Genomic DNA, 23,696 nt, shown 5'->3' with positions numbered 1-23,696 from the left:
CCCCTCCCTCCCTTCCTTCCTTCCTTCTTTCCTTCCTTTTCGTATGTGAGTGCTCTGTCTGCATGTATACTTGTGTGCTAGAAGAGAACATCAGATCACATTACAGATGGTTGTTAGTAAACCATGTAGTTGCTGGGAACTGAACTCAGGACCTCTCAAAGAGCAGCCAGTGCTCTTAACAGCTGAGTCAACTCTCCAGTCCTCTGTTAAAGATGTTTTAATGGTACCTACTAATTTTTTTAAGCAATTAAAATGTTTTTCCTTTCAAGTATGGGTATTTTCCCCACATGTATGTGCACCATGTGTGTGTCTGGTGTTCCTGGATCTCCTGGAACTGGAGATACAGATGATTGTATACTTCGATGTGGGAATCTAACCCTGGTCCTCTGGAAGAACAGCCAGTGCTGTTATCCACTGAGCCATCTCTTCAGTCCCAAAGATTTATTTTCGTTTTAATTATGTGTATATGTGTATGTGTGTGTGTGGGGGGGTCAGGTACCTACAGAATCCATAAGGGGTGTCAGATCCCCATGTTGTTAGAATTACAGGCAGTTGTGAGCTGTCTAACATGGGTGCTGCCAACCATATATTGGTCTTCTGTAAAACTATCCACTCTTAATCCATGAGCCATCTCTCCAGCCCTGACACTGTTTAAAACCCTTTAACCCTTTAAGAACACCCTTCCAACAACCTAATGAGATTGACACCATTGTCGGTTTCATTTGATCAGTGAAGGAACAGAAGCAGCCAGAACAGTTTGCAAAAGTGAATGTTCTTTCAAAAGTTTTGGTTGTGGGTGGCAGTGGTCAGGGCTGTTTTAAAGCATGCACAGGCTTTTGAATGCTGGAGAATTGATGGCTTACTGAGAAATTGGGGTAGTCTCTGTGCTGCCTGTTTTCAGAATGGCGATAGCTCAGACCAAGAAAGCAGTGAGTCTCTGTGAACTGACAACTTGTCTTTTGCTATGCATGAAGGGAAGCTGGCTTAGGACATAGCTCATCTACACACGCCCAGTCTACTTAATGGTCTGGAGAAAGTGGTTATGGACTAACCGAGAACATTTGGAAGTAGATTTGTTTCAGGCCAACCTAAGTGTGGTCATGCAGGGTTTGCAGCTTTGATGTGGCTCCAGGGTCTGGGTGGTCGCCTGGACTCACAGACTGTAAAGGAAGAGAGCCCGAGGGAGGAGTTCACATTCTGCGTTTAAATGTGGCAGTCTCAGAGGCTCACCCCCAGTTCAGACTCTTACATTTATACCTAAAAACCCTGACATAGCCATCAGATCAAGAGACTTTGCTTAAAGGGCTATTTGCCGGTGCAACGGAACTTGAATTTCACGTTTTGTTAGTCCAGGGATGGCTGCTTCGTTATTCATGCTTCCTTTCTCACTTTGTTCTGCCTGGACTTAAGGCAATTGACAACACCAGAAACACACATTTGTGATATTTAAAACACAAGGACAAACTTAAGATTTAATGAACTATTTGGAACCTAGAAGCGGAAACAGCAGTGTGCCAGGAACTTTAAATCCTTTGGTTTGTAATTGCAGAGGTTAGCTCTGAGTTTTCTGGCCAGGGCAAAAATGGGAAGCATGTTGAGTGAGCTACCCACCTGGGCTGACATGCCTTTTACAGTACTGGACTTTAGGTCCTTCTCAGAGGTTGACTCAAATTGATAGTTTATTTCTCTTTCTCTCTCTGTCTCTGTCTGTCTCTGTCTCTCTGTCTCTCTGTCTCTCTGTCTCTTTCTCTCTCTCCCCCCTTCCTCCCCTTTCCTCCCTCTCTCTTTCTCTCTCCTTTCCCCTCTTCTTCCCTTCTTCTCTCACTCCTTTCCCTCTCCTCCCATCCCTCCTCCCTCTCTCCCTACTTCCCTCCCATTTGTCTTACTTTCTGTTAAAGTTGGGGGTGGGTGGATTTTAACTGAAGCACCTTCAAAGGGCCTTCTATGTGCAGGAGTTGAGATCTTCACATTGTTTGTAGAGTTATTAGGCTTTTAGGTTTAAGTATTTATTGTCTGTCTAGTAATTTAACTTAATACAGGGAGAAAGTATTGAGGAAAAACCCTAGTGAATATCCCCCTTGAAGTTTCCAAATCCTTTGAGGCTTTGCTAGGGAGCTTAAAAAGCAGAGACTAGGGACAGAGAGTGTATAGCCCTGTGGTATAAATGCACTCTTAACATGCCAGAGGCCCTGGGTGTGATCTCCAGGATGAAAGAAAGTGAAAATGAATGAATGAATGTTTCTGGATCCTTCTGTGTAGATTTGAGATGATGTGAGGCTCTGTGTATATTTTACCTCATCTCTTCAGGGCATCTGGTAGCTAAGAGGTTGTAAGTCAGTACCATATCCTTGCAGATAAAGTTCTGAGCTAGTGAGCGCTGGGTGAGTTTCTGGGCCCAGGTTTAGAAGCCAGCTTCAAGGAGCAAGGTGAGTGGTGTTCTGTAACACTGAGGAAATGGACCTGCAGGCCTAGCCAAAGGGAAAGAGAGGTTTTGTTTTGTTTTCCTTCAAAGGGCAGGGGTATTTATGCCACAGAACATATAAAACAACTGACAGAGGCTTGCTGAAACTCCCATGTCAAAACAGAGCAACAATTAATTTACTATCCAGCCTGGGAACACTTATTTTTCTTTCTTCTCTTGCTACAAGGTCTTCCTTGGTAGGCCAGGCTGGCCTTGAATTCACTGTGAATCTCAGAATGGCCTTCAACTTGGATTTGGTGACGAGAGTGTTGGGAGTGTAGGTGTATGTAGTCACTCCAGGCTGGTTGGAACATTTGAGGACAAAATGGGGTGCTTTCCATAGTTAAGAGGAAGTAGGTTACTGTCCTGGGTACACAAAGGTGTTTGGTAATCCTACCTGTGAAATAGTTTTTTTCTTTGGTGCTGGGGATTGAACCCAGGGCTTTACCACCATTCAGTTCCTTTTCAGCCCATCATAAAGTGCTTTTACATGTAATTGCTTTGCATTGCTTTTGAACAGAGCCTTCAGTCCCAAACTCATTGATAGTAGGACCCAGGAGGCAACATAAATGGGGCTGACTAGAGGGTGAAGTAGTAAGATGAATCACTGTATGAGTGATGACAACTGGCACCTGATACTGGGTGTCTGTACTAGAGGCAGTAGAGCATGATGGGGTTTGTGGCTAAGTGGGTGATGTTTCTCATTTAGCGGGATGGAGTCTTCTCAGTTGGTGCTGATTTTTGCCACATGGAAATCTAAGCCCAGAACTGCCAGATTTTTTTTTCATAAGCTTAGAGTCTATGGGCTTATATGAAATTTATCAATATGTGATTTAAATGAAAACTCATACAAAGCAACTTTGGTTGCGGATCAGACTCATTTGATGGGCTCATCTGTCAGTTTCAAATGCAGGCAGTTAAAGGAACATATGCGTTCAGCTGCTTGTAGGACTTGGATTTTAAGTAGGACTCTAAGATCCATTAAGGCAGTGGTTCTCAACCCTTCTAATGCCATGGCCCTTTAATGCACGTTGTGATGACCACAATCATAAAATTATTTCATCGCTACTTCATAACTATAATTTTGCTACTCTTATGAATTATAATGTAAAGAGCTGATATGCAGTATATCTGATATATGAACCCTGTGAATGGGTTGTTCAACCCCCAAAGGGGTCACAATCACATGCTAAGAGCTGTTGCACTAAGAACATGGCTGGGCTAGGGGATGATTGGGTAACCTCTGGAATGGGTTCAGTGTGAACTGTCATTTGAAAGTGTGCTGGCAAGCTTGTAAGGCATTTTCTTAATCAGTGACTGGAGGAGAGCCCAGTTCATGGTGAGTGGGGCCATCCCTGGGCTGGTGGTCTTGGGTTCTATAAGAAAGCAGGCTGAGCAAATCATGAAGAGCAAGCCAGTAAGCAGCATCCTTCCATGGCCTCTGCATCATCTTCTGTCTCCAGGTTCCTGCCCTGTTTGAGTTCTGCCCTGACTTCTTTCAGCAGTGGACAACACTGCAATGTAAAAGTGTAATCCAAATAAACTCTTTACTCCCCAACTTGCTTTTTCAGTCATGGTGTTTCAGTACAGTAACCCTGACTAAGTCAAAAAGTGTCTGTCCAGTGAGGTCATCTGAACCTCAGCGTGGCTAATGGTCTCTGGTTGCCTCTTTGGAAGAACTGGACAGTGAATACTGTGAGGACATTATTATTCATTTTTATTTTTAGATAAAGATACAGGGTTCTCACAGCCTGTTCTGGGTCTCCAGTGTCATATCCCTTTCCCCTCCTTTGTGCCCTGGGTTTAATCTGTTCTGTCCGCATACTGTGTGTGAGACTTAGCCTGCTCTAACCTGCCTCCTTGCATGTGTGGATGTGTGTGTGTGTGTGTGTGTGTGTGTGTGTGTGTGTGTGTGTGTGTACATACATGGACATGCAGGTACAAGGACAGAAGAAGGCATCATGTATTCTTTTGAGGCAGGATCTCTCCCTGAACCTGGAGCTTATCCTTTCCCATCCTAGGACAGCCAGCAAGCACCAGCAATCTTCCTGCCTCCACACTCCCTCGCCTCTCTACAGTGCTGGGGTTTCAGGTTCAGAGGAAGACCATATCAATCTTGTTACACAGGTGCTGGTGTCCAGATTTACATTTTTGTCCTTGTTCAATAAGCAGTCTTAACCATTGAACCATCTCTCCAGCCCCCATCATTAGCCTTTGGTTGTATCATAGCTTCTAACACAACATCTATCATCTGCTTGTCTTTCCAGGGACTGAAAAATCCTAGGTGACAGGCTCAGTCCTTTTCATAGCATGTGGTTCCTGGAATTCACAACCAAGAGCTCACCTTTCTTTAGTTCTGAGTGCTTGCCCTGTTTTGAGTCATTTAGGCAACCCTCACTGCAGTCTTCTGATGTCAGGGCTGCTGTCTTCATCTGTCTTGAAGAGCGAGGCCCACAGAGGCACTAAATCCCACATAAGGACATCAAATCCTGGCCACCTGCCTCTAGAAGTCATAGCTTAACCAACAAGCTACTAATCTTTCAGAATATGCATGGAGACGTGTGCCCAGTGAGTGAGTGTCAAAGGGAGCCTGGGGGAGGAGGAAGTGTGCCAGTGTCACAGAGGAGGGGCTTAGCTCTTTCTTGTGGTCAGTGTCAGGCAGCTGACTCTGTGAATGTACCTCATTGAAGAATGAGGGAGAGCTACATTACAGTTGTGTTTTGCACGATTTAGAAGTGAAAGTTAAAAATCTTAGCAAGATGGAGGCTATCCCCTCCCCAATCTGGCGCATCAAGTCTCTGCAGGATTAGGCACATCCTCTCCTACTGAGGCCAGACAAGGCAGTTCTCTACTATGTGTGTCTGTGCTGGAGGCCTTGTATGCTCTTTGGAGTGGGGATGGGAGGAGGGACTCTAGGAGGAGCAGGCAGGGAGGGGAGCAGCATTCAGGATGTAAATAACAAAAACAGACAAACAAAAAGAGCTGACCCTGGGTGGGAACAGCGAATCTAATAGAGTTTGAAGGTGCCTTATGATCATAGCGTGTAGAGTCAGTGTGCAGGGTGGCAGCCTTGAGGCAAGGAGTGGCCATCTAAGGACCGGGATGGGCCCAAGGATGAATTCAACTTGAGTTACTGCTACAGAAGTCAACAAAACATTCTTTCTTTAATATACATTGTTGCACCTCAGCCACTCTACTTTTTATAGTAACGGAGTATACTTGAGTTGCATGATCTCTGGGGGAAGAAGCTGTTGAAGGAATTTGGGGGATGTCCACTTAACTAATGGGTCTGATTTTTTCGGTCGGAAGTATTGAATTTTTTTTTTTGTTGTTGGTTTTTTTTTTTTTTTTTAGAAATGTAAGCTGACTCTATCAGGATAGAATTTGATGGCTACTAAGAAATTTGGATAGACAGTGATGTAGCGGATCCCGGAGCCTGCCGTGGCTTGCTCCTCACAAGCTGAGTCACCTTGAGCAAGTGGCTTAACCCTTGCTCCTCCATTTCCTCATCTTCATTGACGCAAATAACATTGCCTGTCTGTGGCATCATGAGAGGATCATAAGCCAACACTCACTAACCACTTAGATTGTCCTTGACATACAATGAGTCTCAATAATAGTGACCACTGATAGAATTGAGGTTCATCTGGTGTGTGGTAGGGGACACCGTTCAGGACAGGAACTCGCCAGCAGTGAGAGCCAGGTCTTCAGCCGTCCTTTTCAATTCTGTCTCATGATTGGCATGTTTGATAACTGGTGTGGCTCTGGGTTCCAGCTCAGTGCAGAGTAATGGAACGGTTGTTTCATGCCTAGGAGGCACCCGGCCAACAGGGTTTGTGGCACTCTAGTTCTTTACATAGAAAGAAGGACACGGCAGATGTGCCTCTTTAAGCTCCAGGTTTCTTTTCAGCGGACTTACTTAGAGTCTCGGTATTACACTGAAGCAAGAAAGGGTAGGATTTCTTATGCAGGGTTCTGTGTTAAAACTAGCCATAAGCTTTTAGCTGAGTGAATGTGAACTGCTCACAGCTTCTCTCGAGTCCTGTCTCTAAAATGTTGTCTAACGGTTGCTTGCTCATCTAATCTGTGTGAGCAGTATGTTGTGAGTACTCTAAATCTGTTGAAGGATTATGCTCTGTGACGGTAAGGTCTGTGATTCATTCGATACACCCTCCCTATTCCCACCTCCACTTGGTTTTTTGGAGACAGGGTCTCATGTAACCTAAGTTGGCCTTAAATATGTTGTATAGCCAAGGATAACTTTGAATTTCTGATCTTCTTGCCTCTACCTCCCAAAATGCTATTGTGTCCAGTTTATATTTTATTGAGAATCAATCCTAGGGCTTTGTACATTCGAGGCAAACAGTCTACCTTTTGGACTGTATCCACAGCCCCAACCTTGTAGAGAAGAGGTGGTTCATAAAAAAATGTTAGCTCATTGGAGTCTGATCTGATAATCTTCTTTTTTATAGTTTTCAAAACTTTCCTTTGTCTCAAAAAAAAAAAAAAGGAAATCAGATTGAAGGATAGGTTACTAGGTTCAAATTACTCAGGTGTGGGGCTTCTAAGACTGGTTTTAGCTTGTCTGGGGCCTGCTGGGATGTTCTCTGCAGAAATGCCACTCCCACAAAATGAACCAAATGCTGGAAATTCCAGACTTCTTAGCAACTGAACATAAAACAACAAAAAAAGAAGCTTCTAAGTCTAGGATAGTCATTTTTAAGGGGAAACAGTTACTTGATTTTTTAAAAAAATTGTTGATTATTTTGAAATATTCATTTTAAATAATAAAGTATGTGTGTGCCCACGTGGGTGCAGAAGAAGTCAGATCCCTGCTCTGACACCCCCTCCTTATCCCCCTGAGACAGGCCCTTCCTCTTTACATTTTTAAAATTCAAAATAAATGTATTTTTGAATAATATATTCCGATCAGGGTTTCCCTTCTCTTCTCCCAGTCTCTCCCCACCTCTCCATCCTCTAACTCTATTCTCTCTCTCTCTCTCTCTCTCTCTCTCTCTCTCTCTCTCTGTCTGAAACAAACAGGCAAATAAAAAGATAAACAAGGATAAAAACAAGCAAACAAAACAAAAGAAACTAAGAATGAGCAGAAGAAATACCTATACACACACATTCCCAGAAAACCTCAAAATTGGAAACCATGATATACAAGCAAAAGACCAGTAAGGTTAAAAAAAAAAAAAAGTAGAAACAAAACAATACCAGACTAAGAAAATTTTTTTTTCCAAAAATACCTCTGAGTTCATTTGAGTTCACCATCTACTCCTGACCACAGGGTCAGCCCCGAAGTGTGATTTGTATACCCAGTGACTCCCTTGGAGTAACGATTTTTTTTTTCCGATCAGTTGTTAATTGGAGAGGGATGGGGGCTTGCATCTTGCCCATTTCAGCAGTGGGATCCAGTCTGGTTTGGACCTGTGCAGGTGCTGTAGTGTCTGGAAAACATTATTTCCTCGATATCATCCACCCACTGCGGGCTCTTGCCGTCTGTCCACCTCCTCTTCCACACAGTTCCCCAAGCCTTGAGAGACAGCGTCTCTTACTGAACCTGGAGCTTACCATGTTTTAGTTAGCTGGCTGCTCTCAGGCCTCAGCAATCCTCCTGTCTCTCCTAGTACCCGAGCTTTGGGACAAAGCAGCCAATACTCAGCTTTTACACAGGTTTGGGGGACCTGAGTTCAGGTCCTCACGTTTACACTGCAAGAACTCTTACCCACTGGATAATCTTCTGAGTTCGTGATAACATCTTTAAGGATAGTGGATACTTTAATCTGAATCATTCTTTGATTATTTATTTTGAGTACCTACTGTCACGTGCCACAACTTAGAGGCCAGGGAAGACTTGGAGAAGCAAGATTTAAGTAGAGACTTACAAGGAGAGAAAAGTCAATCAGGCAGAGTCAAAAATACTGAGGTGGAAAAAAACCTGGGGAGGAAACTAGAGCTTAGTGGGGAGGTAGCCTGAGGGGAGGGCCTTGCTAAAGTGTTTCAGGGTTATCCTAAAGGGACTCACTCTTTTATACTATGCTATTACATTTGGTCATAAATAAGTGGCTTTGGTTGATATTGTTCTCCTGGTTTTTCAGCTAGTCTGCTTGGAGATAGAATTTGCCAGTCTAGAGCCATTACCAATCTCAAATAAAAGGATACTTAGATAAGACCATGAAAAAGTGAGTTCGTGGTTACAACAGAGTTTGAGGCCAGCCTGGAATACCTAAGACATTCTCCAAAAACATCAAACAAACTAAAACAAAAAGGCAAAATTCTGCATTGTCATTTAGAAAATGTAGACTGTATATAGCATGACACCAGGTCAGCCTGTGTGTTTCCTGCTACATGAAGTGAATCAGAATGAGTTCCCTATTGCTTATCAGAAGGAAAGGCTGTGTCAGACATCTCACTCAGCGACTGCCTGGAGCACTGCTCCTGTTTCGTGAGAGTCAGATGGGAGAGCCGGAGAGAAAGGGTAGGAGGTCAGGATCTCCGAACTGGTTTCCGGTCTTCACATTCCAGAGGGAATTTTTATCTGGTGAAGCCAGGCAGGACCTTAAGGACTAACTCAACTCCTTAGTTTGTGAGGTCAGGGTGCCAGATAGATAGTGGGATACCGCAGGGCCCCCACACCAGCAGCCCTATGAGGGCTAGTGTTTTTTGGTTTTGTTTCGATTCTTTGGGAACTTGGCAGTGGAAAACAGGCTTGTTTCCTTCGTCTTGTATCCTGATTTGGTACTTTGAAGGACCAGCGTATGGAGACACCCATGGATTGAAACATCTTCCATTTGTTCCCAGTGCTACAGGGTTTCCCTTTGGGCACTGGGGATTTGGGGGTGTACCATTCTTCCCCTGGCTTCCCATTTAGGATGACCTTTTAATGTCGTACAGTCACGGACTAGCTCTGGGGTGATGATGGTAACACTTTGGTATACCCCTGACTGAGAAAACTGTTCCCGTAGTTAACTGTTAGTCTGAGGCCAGTGCTGCTTCAAAATGAGTGTTGCTTATCACGCTAGCATCTATGTTCACTTGAAAAGCCGTTGTAGGTCTATGTAGGGGCACATTTGCTCTGTCTACAGGGACTCCTCAGTGGACAGATGGATTTGAGAACCTGTGACATTTATTAACTGGCCATCCCATGGTCTGCAAGTTTGGAACGACTGGTCTGGAAGCTTGTAGAAAACCAGCCACCTGTAGGGAAGGACCCTAACCATGGACAACTTCCTGGTGCAAACCCACACTATCACATTTAGAAAAATTTCTTTATTGATTTTCTTTTTAATTGTAAAAGTAACTGAAGATCATTGTAAAGAAACTAACACATTACTGAAATGTGTAACTGTGGGTGGTTCCAGTTTTGTCTGTGCTTATCATTTATAATATATGCTGGGATTTTACAGAAATAGAAGTTACTATATACAATATTCTCTAAATGCGTACATTTAAAAATATGTTGGTGACTTATTTTGAGGTTAGAACACTGAGTGAGGCTCAAGGTTGGAGTCTGCAGTGGACTAGCTTGGTGTCTCGTAGCGTACTGGTTGGGTGTCCTTGTTTCCTATAAAGCTCAGTTTCTGGTGTTCATTTCTTACAAAGTTGTTGCAAGGAGACAATGAGGTCACATACAGGAAAGACTCAGTACATGGTAACAGATAATATAAACATCAAAGATTGCTGCTAGTTAAATTAGAATTTTGGCACACTGTCTTAGTTAGGGTTTCCATTGCTGTGAAGAGACACCGGAGCCAAAGCAACTCTTATAAAGGAAAACGTTTAACTGGGGCTGGCTTACAGTTTCAGAGGTTCAGTGTATTATCATGGCAGGAAGCATGGCAGCATGCACTCAGACATGGTACTGGAGGGAGTTCTATATCTTGATCTGAAGGCAGCAGAAGGGAACTGTCTTCCACAAGGAGATTCTCTCTTCCACATTGGCAGAGCTTGGGCACCAGGAGATCTCAAAGCCTGCCTACACAGTGATACATTTCTCCTCCATACCTCCTCCTCCAAGACCACACCTCCTCCAACAAGGCCCCGCCTCCTAATAGTGTCACTTCCCATGGACCAAGCATATTCAAATCATCACACACACTTTCTTTTGCACTACTCTCCCTGCTCTTTCTTTTTTTTCATCCTTCCAAGGTCTTGCTATATATCCGAGGCTGTCCTCGAATACACTGTGTAGCTCAGGCTAGCCTCAAATTTTCTTCTACTTCAGTTTCCCTAGACCTGGGGTTACAGACATGCAGCATCATGCCAGACTCTCCCTTTCTATACTTAGCTCTTTATCAGTGAGTATTTAACCCAATGGTATTTACTCATTGGTTTTCCTGGAGACAAATAGTAACTGATGTGTGATCCCCTCTGTTGCCAGGTCACTCCCGGAAGCAAGGCTGCTATAGCTAATTTATGTATTGGAGATTTAATCACAGCCATTGATGGAGAAGATACCAGCAGTATGACACACTTGGAAGCTCAGAACAAAATCAAGGGCTGCACAGACAACATGACGCTCACAGTATCCAGGTGAGGCTGTGGAAATATTAGCTAATTTCTATAGACTGGAAGCTGCTTGTGAACAGGGCCTGCCTCCATTTCAGAAGCTCCTGCACTTCCCTAGTTCTGTGCTATGCGTGATGAAAGTGCATCATGTCTGCGGCTTTGGATTTTGAGGTTTCTTCCCTCCTGTGCACTGGACTTCTTATCTCTTGTAGGTTTATCATGCGTCTGCCTCTTTCTATTAAGTTACCACACTTTCACTTGATCAGACGCAACTAACGAAAATCTTGAGGAGGTAAAATGAGTTAGACACTGTTAAGGCATACAATGAAATGCAAATGTCTTCCTGAGGTCCTCTGAGTATCAATTCAGGATGGTGTTCCTTCCAAGCACCCAAGGAGCAGGGGATGTTGCGTCTCGAGATCACAGCCACTGTTAGATAAAGTGCCGAGTGTAACTTAAGGTGCACTACAGGAAAAGAAGAGCACAGGCTTTGAGCAGACAGCTCAGGAAAGCCCCTGGGAAGCTATAATTAGGGTAGAATTTCCATTTGCCTTTCTCTTGGTTGTGGAAGGAGCCCTAGGAAGCTAAGATGCCGGGAGTGGTTGGGTCAGCTTTGAGTGGCTTCCTAGTTCCTGTTGGATCAAGTTCAGGTTCTGTTTGCTGGGTGAACCTGCTTTATTTAATGGCTCACCAACCTTCGCTTTTATAGTTCTTCATCACATTCTCCTCTGTCAAGTACATTTTGTGACCTTTGTTTTCCTCTCCTCCTTGTGCTATAGGATTGTTAGACAGACCAAGATTGGATGAACAATACGAGAATATTTTGTTCCCCTCAGAGCCCTGCTAACTCTGGGAGGCGAACCGTTCCATTATGACTCTTTCAAAAGTACATTGGCCCTTTGTTCTTGTCTCTTGTTCTATCTGGCTCAGCCCACGTCCTCTCCCTCAAACTCATGTTCGGGTCACTCATGCATTTATTCATAGGTTCATTGATTTTTTTTTTTTTAAAATTCGCTTGCCAACAAATTGTACAGGTGTGTCTTATAACTGTCTGTCACCGGTTACTGTGACAAATACAAAGTATGAATAAAGTATGAATATTCTCTATCTTGAAGAGAGAGAAAAGCCCCATGCTAATAAAACTTGAAACCAGACTTAGACCATTGCTGTGTGGTTGAGAGGAAGGAAGTTCTTTGCAAGACTGAAAAAGGATGCTTGATTCATAAATGCATTGGTGATATGGTCTGGGCTAGGTGTTCAAGTTAGGCCATGTTTTTTTTTTTTCTCCCAGCCCCATGCTCCCAGTAATAAGGTTCAAATTCAAAATATATTTACAAATACCTTGGACATATAGCTATGCTCTATTTATTAGTTATAACTTAAAATATCCCATGTACTCTAGCCTAAATTCTGCCATGTGGCTGGTTAACTGTGCTCAGATATTATGGATTCAGTTGTCTCACATCTCCCCGCCTCCTTCTTTTCCAGAATTCTTTCTCTTCCTGATGTCCCACTTTCTACTTCCTGCCTAAGGCATAGGCCATAGGCTTTCAAATTGACAGGTGATGCAGCCATATGACACACAAGATGTTCTCTCTACAGCGAGGAACACTGAGCCTGGATAGAGTTGAAGTCTATCCCACTTTGAACTGGGTTGGCAACATGAGGCAGGCATAGTAAGTCAGAAGAGCCTGGTGGCTACTTCAGTTCCAGACTGTAATGAGAGAGGCCGAGGCTTGATTAGAAGGCAGGCCAGCTTGGGAAATCCCTTCAGGCTGTGTGTAGGAGTCAATCAACATGGATGCCATCTAATTGATAAGTACGGAGTGGATCTGATGGCAGGGTTCAAGTCCAGAGGGTAGAAGGTTAAGGCAAAGGAGATGCTTTTCCTAAATTGCTTTTAGCATGTAAAGTTTTGTCTTGGTGTCCATAGAGGTCAGTCCCCAGAATTATTGCGGATATCAAAATCTGTGACTACCCAAGTCCCTTCTGTACAAAGCAGTGTAGTACTTGCACATACTCTATGTGTATCTTCCTGTAGTCTTTTAAGTCATCTGTAGGTTACCTATAATATCTAATGCAATAGAAATGCTATGCCCATGATTGCTGTACCATAAGACTAAGACAAGGGGAAAAGTCTGTACATGTTCAGTACAGATGCAGAGCTTGTCTGTAGTTGACTGAATCTAAGCAGAATCTATAGATACAGAGGATGAACTGGATTCTTTATTTAACATGAATGAGACAGCAGCTTTAGGCTGGGGATATCGCTCAGTGGTGGAGCCTTTGCTTGACGTATGTGAGATGTTGAGTTTGGTCATCAGCACTGCAATGCAGAATGAGACAAAACAACAGAGGGAACAACAGCTTTGTCCATCTGCTGCAGGTCTGAACAGAAGATTTGGTCTCCTCTAGTGACCGAGGAGGGGAAACGCCATCCCTACAAGATGAATTTAGCATCGGAACCCCAAGTAAGTACTCGCTTATCTTTGCCACTCCTCTGCCAGCTGCTTTCCTGCTTGGGCATTGTTCAGATAGCCTCTGTTTTTCCTGCACTGGAGGTCTGAGGACAAAGTGGCCAGGAGAGGCCTCCACTGTCATTGCTGGGATCTGGCTTCAGTTCAGTTCTTCCCGTAAGGGAAACTGCCAGAGGAAAGGGCTGGAAAACCCCAGGGCAGGGACATGGCCTGCAATGGAGTAAGAAGGAGTAGGAAGGCAGGCGATGGGAGACAGAGACAGAAGCCTTCCTGTAAATAGAATCGGTAGGACTCTACTGAAACCTGAGAGCTAACTCAGCTCTTACAGATTAGACACAGAAGACTCATCCCAGAGGTGAGGATACCTTTAGGCCTGAATCAGAGTAAAAGAGAAACACGAAATTAATAGTGCTCCCTTCTTTCCCTGTGTGTCCTGAGGTGGAAATCTGTTTTTGTTATGGTGAAACTTAAAGAAAGGCATTAAAATTAGTTAAAGGAGGTGGCAGTTGATCTTGGAAAAATATAGGAAGGAGTCACTGCATTGTTTGTTGGTCAAGTAGAATTTTCTACAACAGTAGATTGTTCTGAGATTCCATATTTACAAATGAATCTCTCAGTAGATAGCTGATAGGTGTTTTTACTTCTCCCTTAATTGTGTCTTCTAAGATAACAATACTGTGTGGGTATATTTCAAAATAAATACATAAATATTTAGAACACGTTGGTAAAAATGTCCATGTTGCTCACCACAAACTATGTTCTCTGTTGGATAAATGAATGAATTATTAACAGTAAGTGTGGCTAAAGAAGTGGCTTATGGGTAAAGTGCATTCACATAAGCACAAGGACCTGAGTTTGGATTTCCAGCATCCATGTGTCAAAGCTAGGCATGACTGTGCCCATCTGCAATACCATCAACTCCAGCTGGTTTGCCAGCTCATCCAGAAGGCTGAGCTTCGGGTTCACTGAAAGACCCTGGGTCTAAAAACGAGGAGAAGTGATTGAGGGAGACCTCACACACCAACCTCCAGCCTCCATACACAAGTTGCACACTCACAAGTGTGCACACACGCAAACACACACAAGCACATATAGACACACACATGTACATGCACATATGCAAAACAATGAAACAATCACAAATAAGTAAGTAAATACCTTTTTCTTTCTTTGCAATTTTCAAAATGAGGTGATTATTATATATTTAACTGCAGTTGAAGATTTGAAATTGACTTTTTCTTTTCTAAGTTTGAGACACTATTTAGTTTTTTATATATTCTGTGTGAGCCCTTTAAGGAAATTCATTAAATGTTATTCTATAAACTGGAAGTTGTATAACAGGTTTAAATAGTGCCAGAGTTAATTTTAGTTTTCCTTGTAGTCTAGTTGTTTATTAAATGTACTGTATGTGTTAAATTTTGATGTGTTAAGTTTCCATATAGTTTTATAACACAAGGAATGATTTTGGTTTAACTTGGTCCAAAATGGTCACTTTTCACTTGAGCCAACCATCTATATCTTGTTTATACTTTTTCTTGATATTTTGTAGATAATTTTGAGATTAAAAAAAAAATTCTTCAGACTCCTTTAAAGGCTAGTTTGAGTGTGTTTTTCTCTTCATTCTTTATTCATGCAAAACTCCTCCCACTTCCCTTTTTCCCAGATCTTCCATTTCTGAGACTTTTGAGCTAGAGGACCAATACTGAGAACAGAGTTCATGGATATTGTAAAGATCTGCTCATTCACGTAAAGCTAACCAACACCCTAGCTTATCTGAGGTCAACATAGTTACATACCTAGTTTGTATTTCCTCATTATTGAGTTTCCTTGGAGACTGGTAAATACAAAGCCCAAACAATTACATCATCCCTTTCAAAAGGCAAGCCCTAAATCCGCCTGCCTTCTGGAAAGACTAGAATCCACATGGGGGGAGGGGGGTAGAAATATTTCTTTTATGTACAAACCAGATGCATTCTTGAAAGATGCTTTATAAAGCAAGAATCAAGAATTAAAAAAAAAAAAAAGCCACCCGAGAGAAAAAAAAACTCCACTATTCCCACAAAAGAAAACCAGGGTGGGGGTGGGTTAGGGAGGGCTGAGGAGTTGGCTTCTCCTGCCAGGCCTGCCTGAGGACCTGAGTTTGAGCCCTGGGGACCACATGATGGGAGGTGAGAATGGATTCTCCTAAATTGTCCTCTGATCTATAATGTGGGCAGTAAACAAACAAATACATAATAAAATGGACTTCTGACTGGAACCAGTTTTGTTTCTATGGGAAGAGAAGATGGACCCTATTGAGACCTTGCCCTATTCTGCCCTTTGCTTATTGCACAGACGTGTCTCACCGTGTCCTTCTGAAGAAGAGTAGAGAAGTGAGCTCAGAGAGGCGTAACTTGCTCACGGCCAAACAGAACGTGTCAGGGGAAATTGAAGGCAAGACTAAAGAATAAGCATCCTGTGCTGCTCCTAGAATTGCTGTGGAGACAGGAGAAGGGTACATGCTGGGTGCTGCCCTATGTCTGCCCATGCTACCCGAGTGATAGGGGTGAGAGCCCCTGGCTGCTAATCTGTAAACTGGCTGCTGCCTTTCACAGACAGTGCTCCATGATTTTATGATTCCTTTGAATAAGTGCACATAAAATTACCTAACCAGTCCTTATTGACCATTCTTTTCTTTAACATCCTCTTTTGTGTTGTTTATAGCCAGGCTTGGTGGCAGAAACAGGTGGATCTCATGAATTTTAAGCCAGCCTGGTCTACATAGTGAGTTCCAGGACATCTAGGGCTACATAGAGAGACCCTGTCTCAAAACAAAAAAACCCAAACCAACCAACCAACCAACCAACCAACCAACCAACCAACCAACCAAACAATTACAAGCCACTTTTTATTATTTTTATTATTTTATTATTTTTTATTATTTTATTGTTTTTTTTATTATTTTATTATTTGTGCAGACGTGGACAAAGTCAACTAAACTTCACTGATTCTGACCTGAAAAAAAAATTTACCAGAATAATAAAGAAAAAATGTGTTTATCTGCCTTTTACTTTAAGTTAGTTTCTTAATGAATTAAACAGTTCTCATTCATAATGCTTTCCAATTAAACACTTAAGTTTCCTTTTTAAAAAGGAGTAGAAAAAGAACAATAGAAGAATTAGAATTCTTTTTGGTCATTTGGGTGTTTAAGAGAGAAAGCAGGGTTTGGAAGAATTTTTCTTGGGAACTCAGAAAACACGTTGAGTTTGGAAGGCTACGCAGCTTGCGGCACTGGAAGCTGGGATTGATTTTGAGCATTGGAGTGGGGAGAACCTTGCTAACTGAGTCATCAGATAACCTGTGATAATTCTTTTTAAACTTTTATTTATTTTATTTTATTTTTATGAGCACACTGTAGCTATCTTCAGACACATCAGAAGAGGGTATCAGATCCCATTACAGATGGTTGTTAGCCACCGTGTGGTTGCTGGGAATTGAACTCGGGACCTCTGGAAGAGCAGTTGGTGCTCTTAACAGCTGAGCCATCTTTCCAGCCCATATAATTTTTTTTTAAAGGAATGTTATTAGTTTAAAAAGGCTCTGTGGTGCACATCTTTAAACCCACCACTCAGGAGGCAGGGAAATCTGAGTTCGGGCCTAGCCTGGTCTAGAAAGTGAGTTTCAGAACAGCTAGGGCTACAGAGAGAAACCCTGTCTCAATAAATAAATAAATAAATAAATAATAAATAAATAATAAAAATGGTGTTTTGGTTTTGGTATGTTTACACAGATGCCTAGAGAGGTTGTAGTTGTAATTGTTCACCAGATTTCTGGAGGCAGATCAGGGAATGAGGATACAAACTCAAAGTCCTTTGCCCATAGGTTCTGCCTTGGACCCATCTTCCAGAACCTTCTATCTTGTGTTTTTACCACAGGGAATAATAGTCCCTTAGTGCCTCAGCTGCCGTTTGGATGTTCTGAGACATGTAGTCAGCAGCTGCTCCTCTTGTTACCCTCTTTCCTTGCTGATCTGACCTGCTCGGGTCTGGGGAATTATCTCTACCTTCTGACATCCAGGGCTTTGAGGTAGCCTAAGCTACCTCTCTACAGTTTTCCTAATGCCTCTGGAATGTGTCCTGAAAGGATGCTTCAGCTCTGACTTGTGTCCTGGTAGCCTGAGGTATGATGTGTTATCCTTTCTAGAGGTACTCAATATCAGCTCTGCTGGGTCTCTGGAAGGGCCAGAGATGGAGCTGACTGAGAGGGTGTGGGATTGTGGTTGTGCATCCGTGGATGCTTTACCACTTATTGATCGTTGTCTCCTTGTGTTGGTCTGAGCCCCTCTGCCCGAAGCTGAAGTTTAGATTTGAACCAGGGCTGCTGTAGTTCAGCTGGAAGTTCTCCCTGTACTATAGAGGATAAAGGGTATAGGGTGGACGGCTCCTTGACTTCTCTGCTCCCTGCCTTCAGGAAGTCCTGCACATAGGAAGTGCTCACAACCGAAGTGCCATGCCATTTACTGCCTCACCTGCTCCCAGCACCCGGGTCATCACAAACCAGTACAACAACCCAACTGGTCTCTACTCATCTGAAAACATCTCTAACTTCAACAATGCTGTGGAGTCGAAGACCTCAGCTAACGTGGAGGAAGCGAACAGCAGGACGTAAGTAGACCCCTGAGGTCCCAGGCCAGTCCTGGGAGAGGGCCTTTCCAGTAGTTTCTTCAAGCAAGTTGCACTACTAAGCCTGGGGGAAAACATTTGACACTCAACTTCTTTACACGTGAAAAGGGGTCCCTCCCTCCTCTTTGTAGGGTTGTAGTAGAAATAAGAAACTGTGTTGCTGGTGCAGTGGTCAAAGGTTGAAACGCCTGCTGTTGAGCCTGGGGATCAGAGTTCTATCCCTAGAACACACATACATGGTACGTGGCTTTGGTAGCTTGGCTGTAGTTTCAGAGGTATAGACGGGGATCTGGAACAAACAGGTTGGCTAGACTAGCTAAATCAGTGAGCTCTGGGTTCAGTGAATAAGGTAGGGGAGCCATGGAAGAAGACTTTTAATGTCACTTCAGCCACCCATGGCAAGGGAACTAGGTATGACGTGTTAAGTTAGGAAGGTGGGGAGTAGATTAGGACTCATATGGCTGAGGCCAGGCCTGCAGGGTAAGAGCTGCCAGTTCAAGCATAACTGAGCTGCCCTTGTGGAGCCTCAAGTTCATGGTCTGCCCTCAGGGATGATGGTTCCAACCAAACAGTGCCTGCAGGCCTAAGAGTTCCACCTCTGCTGATTACTTTCACTGAAACACAAGTTAGGAATTTTTTTTAATCCTGAAATTACCAACTGTTAAATGTTGGTGACTTTCAAATTTTGTTTGAAGAAACGTAGTGCATTTCAAAATTATCCAACCTCTTAAGGCTTTAATTCACTCAGATTTTGTGTTGACTCCAAAAGCCTATTTTGCCATTCAGTTTCTTTCTTGTTCACCTTTATTAATCTGTTCAAATTTTAGCTCATTTTAGCCAATTAAATGTTTCAAATGCAAGTTAGGGGGATGAGGTTACAGTCCCAGGCTCTTTAACTGTTTGGTGAGCTGTTGCAGGAACCACTTTGTGTTTGAGGTCTCCAGGGTCTGGGGAGACGAAGGGGTAGGAGAGAGATGGAGAGAGGGTGGTGGATGAAGACAGACAGGTCCGACAGATATTGAGACTATCGGACATCTGCTGCACACAAGTCTTTGTCCCTGATACAGAGAGGACAGGATGACACAGATCTGTATGTTCCTTAGAGTCTAGTGAGGCTTTGGTTTCAGAAGATGCTGGAGATCACTGGCTTTAATGGTAGTGGCCAGTACCGCTACCTCTTACCCCAAATCATGGTTCCTGTGAGGTCTTACTTGCTTGGTAGGTTGATGCCCTTCTAGGTGGTTATGGGGGTGCTGGGGATACATGGGAAAGTACCATGCAGGGCATCCTCTGAGCATCACACCCTGATGGGAAGCTTGCATGCAGCTCAATGATCTGAACACCGAGGACCACCATTCTTGTGTTTTGCTGCTTATGGTGCTTGAAGAGGCTGGGAATGTGACCCTTCCTTTACTGTCCCAGAGTGGAATGTTCCATGATCTGGATTTAATAACCCAGGAAATGACACATCCTTAATTGAAAGAACTGCTATGCACTGCTATGCACTGGGAGAAGTATGTGCCTGGAAAGTATTTTTAGTGTGGCTGCCTTAGATATTTTTCCTTCCTTTCTTCCTTTCTTCTTCTCTCATGCTCCCTGATTGCTCCCCCCCCTCCCCTTGGCCGGCTCCTGACACACAGGCATGGTTTCTTGGGCTGCAGCAGCCTGCGGGTCTTCATCAAGTCTCCTTTCAGATTCCCTCAGCAAAGGGGACCCATTATCTGTTTCCGCCCAAGCTCCTGGAGCAGGAATCTAAGAAGCAGTGGGAATCCCTAAAGCTGGAGGCAAAGTAGCTGCTGAGCCTGCCATGTTTCTTGTATAGGGATCTCTGCCTGGTGGCTCGTTTTTAGTATATTCTCACAAATGAGAGATAGATGATCCTGCCAACCCAGCAGCCACTCCGTAACTATCCCTGCTCAGCACAAGGCCAGGAGCTGGCTCACCCCCACTGTTTAGTCTGAATTCGCTGAGGTTCCAGAACTGGCTCACTACATACTTTGCCTCTGAGGTCATCACCCATTCCCTGGGGCTAACCCTGGTTTTTTTTGTTTGTTTGTTTTTGGAGGTGGTGGGAGGGGTCCAAGCCCTTCAGATCATTTTGCTATATGTGTGGTTGTCTGTCTTGTAGGTCTTGGTACAGCAGCAGCCCAGGCAGGTCAGAATATCAGCAGCAGCATTACCATCTGGAAAGGCAGGTGAGGGTCTCCTCAGCAGGCCATCTTGCTCACAGTGGAGGGGGAGGCCCTCTGCTTCCCTTCCCCTCTAGGTGACTTCAGCTCAGTAATCCTGTTTTGAGTACCTACTGTGTACCAGTTCAGTGAAAGAAATATTGCTAGCACCTTCGCTCACACCTCTTCAATTGTGTGTAGAAAGAACCTGTTAAAATTTGGTAGTGCACAGACTAGAGTTTATAATTTATACGATGTCTACTACTTTCTACAGGCTTGTAGATAGAGTACTAGAAAACACCTCTGCCTCCTGACAGCCGAGTGAGTGAGTTTAGGCAGACCTTGTAAATCCTCTGAAACCCTGTCTCCTGATCTTTGAGGTAGGCCCTTAGCCACTGGCCTTTCCACCGATTGTCAAGGGAATGCAGTACATTGTGCTGGAAGGTGCTGAGGGGACACTGGGTACTGCTGATTTCATTGATGGGGAGACATCTGCCTCAGCACTGAGTGCCAGGGGCTCAGAGGGAAGAGTGGGAGCATATACACACATCCAGAGGAGAGTTACCTTGGCCTACCGTGAACTCTTTTCTCCCCTGTAGTCGTTGCCTATCAGGACTATGGCCAGCATCCTGCTGGAGAGATGGCTCTTTTCATGGCATAAGTGATTGAACTACTATAACCAGCATAGAAATTCCAGAGGACTGGGTCTTCCAAATCATGTTCAGGGTATTTCCCAAACACGAAGGAGGCAGATTTCTAAGCAAGTGCAGTGGAGATAAAGGACTCATTGCTATCTATTCAAAGTCTCTCAAGTGCTGGGATTAAAAGTATATATGTCTTTCATCTTTCTTTTGTGATTTTTTTTTATTCTATACATTTGGATGTTTTGCCAGCATATGTCTATGAGCACCACGTGTCTGCTGTGCCTGAGGAGTCATGAGGAAGGTGCTGGGTCCCCTTGGCCCAGGAGTTACTGACAGTTGTTAGTGGTCATGTAGATGCTGGGAGTCGAACTCTGGTCCTCTGGAAGAAGCAGTCAGTGCTCTAAACTGAGCCATCCCTCTAGCCCCTCAAATTGCTTTTCTTATCACCATCTTAAGACAAATAAGACAAGAGCTGAAATCACTTAAAGTTATTAGTACTTCTATTTGAGACGAGGGATTCTAAAAATGAGTTAAGCTTTTTCTTCTATTTAATCTCAGCACTTGGGAAGCAGAGGTAGGTGGATCTCCATGCGTTCAAGGCAAGTTTCAGGCTAGCTAGGGCTATACAGTGAGACTCTGTCTCAAAAAAAATCATTTGAGTCTGCACCGGGATTCCAATCCTGTTGCCTCACCCACCCCTGGCCACATTCACCACACCCACATCCCTCACTGTAAAGCCTCCAGCCCACCAATCTCTCATTATTACAGTTTGGTTAGCTCAAGAATGTTTTATTAATGGAACCATAAACTATGTAACGTTCTGGGGTTTCCTCAGCATAATTCCTTGGAAAGTCATCTTTCTTTTTCTTATATACCAAAAGTATGTTCCTTTTTTTTTTTAAAGTGTGGTAAAAACCACATGACATAAAATTTACTATTGTAACCACACGTGCAAAGTTAGCCGACAGATCTGTTGAATTTGTTCAGATTGAAAAATTGAAACTCTACACCCAGTTAAAAGCTTCTATCTCTCCCCTAAAGCCCCTGGAAGCCACTGCTCTACTTCCTGTTGTTGAGAACTCTATCTGCTCATGCAAGCGGAGTCATGCGGTGTTTGTCTTTGTTGACTGACATACTCATATTCCTCTTAGCATACAGCTCCAAAGGTTCACCAGGTAGTCTATGTCAGGATTTTTTTCTTTTTAAAGACTGAGTAGTATTCTATTCTTTATCACGTTTTCCAAACATGCCATTTATCCACTGATAGATTTGTAGGCTTCTTTCATCCTTTAAAAGATGCCCCTTAATGATGAAAGCTACGAACTTTCCCACCCAGGTGGAGAATGAGCCAAGGATGTACACTCCAGTCATTCTTTTTCTGTATCATGCTGTGGATTGTAGCCAGTGTAAAGCAAGGAAAAGGTCTGGAACTAATTGTGACATCCATCAAGAACAGACAGACAAAAAGCACATAGAATACAAGGTGTACTTAGAATCAGGCATTGTTTCTTTATGCTAACAGTAAACATGTGAACCCTGACATTAAAATATACCATTTACAGTTACTTCACAGCAGACTAGACCTTTGTCTTTCAGAGAGTGGGGAGAATAGGAGGAAGGGAGGAGAAGCCAACCAGCCTGTACAGTGCTATTGTGTGAGCTGTGGCTGACTCTAGTGCCGCGTATCACCTTGGTGGTGGGGAAATAATGAACAGAAATACATGGCATGCCTCAAAATTACGAGATGAGAAAATTGTCAATATACTCAGCATAAATGAAAGATCAAGCTTTAAAAAAAAATCAAAATCCCTTCTCAGGTACACATGGAATAGTCTGTTAAGAGAGACTGTAAGTGAGACTTAAAACACATCTTAATGCGCTTAAGACTGAAACAAGAGCAAATATTTTAAAACTAGAATTTAACAAAAAGAAAACTAAATGACAGCCGGGCAGTGGTGGCACAAGCCTTTAATCCCAGCACTTGGGAGGCAGAGGCAGGTGGATTTCTGAGTTCGAGGCCAGCCTGGTCTACAGAGTGAGTTCCAGGACAGCCCAGACTATAAAGAGAAACCCTGTCTCAAAAAACCAAAAAAAAAAAAAAAAAAAAAAAAGAAAACTAAATGACAAATACACAACACAACTGAACGATGTAAGAATCCCAGGGGAAATTTGGACATATTCTGACGAATGGAAACAGACAAACAACATTCCCAACATTTAGCAGGGTCAGGCGTGGTGGCCCATGCCTGGCACCCCAGCAGTAGGAAGGCTGAGGCAGGAGGATCAAGAGTTTAAGGTCGACATTGGTTACATAGTGAGATCTTGTCTCCAAAACAAAAACTAAATAGCATACAGGAAAAGCAGAGCCAATGTAAACTCTCACAGAGGGAAGGGCCTCAGCCAAGCAAATCTGACTTTTAAGGAGGTTCCTGTTTACCAGTCATTCTTGTGAATGTTTTAAGCCTGCCTATCCCTAGAGGCTAAAAGTTCCTACTTAAATTTGTTTTTAACCTGGTTTCCCTTTTTATGTTTCAGTTTTAAGCATTTGAGTTAATCATTGTGGGTGTGAGATAAAGAAAGGCTTGATCACAATAGCTGTGAGAGGAATCTCAAAACCGTGGAGACTGACTCTTTCTGTTTTCTTTTCTCTCTCTCTCTCTCTCTCTCTCTCTCTCTCTCTCTCTCTCTCTCTCTCTCTCTCTCTCTCTCTCTCTCTCTCTTTTTGTTTTGTTTTGTTTTTTTCGAGACAGGGTTTCTCTGTATAGCCCTGG

At 43.3% G+C, this 23,696-nt stretch overlaps 1 protein-coding gene across 1 annotated transcript in view; it reads left to right on the top strand.

Moving 5' to 3' along the window:
* The window catches only part of Pdlim1 (PDZ and LIM domain 1), a 43,645-nt gene that overhangs the window by 8,616 nt on the left and 11,333 nt on the right, over positions 1 to 23,696 (top strand). The window contains exons 2-4 of the mRNA XM_028773989.1: positions 10,848 to 10,999; positions 13,362 to 13,446; positions 17,902 to 18,095. Of these exons, the coding sequence (XP_028629822.1) occupies positions 10,848 to 10,999; positions 13,362 to 13,446; positions 17,902 to 18,095 (431 nt within the window). The remainder of the gene's footprint in view (positions 1 to 10,847; positions 11,000 to 13,361; positions 13,447 to 17,901; positions 18,096 to 23,696) is intronic.

The sequence above is a fragment of the Grammomys surdaster genome, unplaced genomic scaffold (assembly GCF_004785775.1).
Source record: "Grammomys surdaster isolate TR1022 unplaced genomic scaffold, NIH_TR_1.0 66, whole genome shotgun sequence".
Taxonomy (NCBI): domain Eukaryota; kingdom Metazoa; phylum Chordata; class Mammalia; order Rodentia; family Muridae; genus Grammomys; species Grammomys surdaster.
Note: the sequence above shows the minus strand (reverse complement) of the source record. Positions and strands in the feature narration are given on the sequence as shown.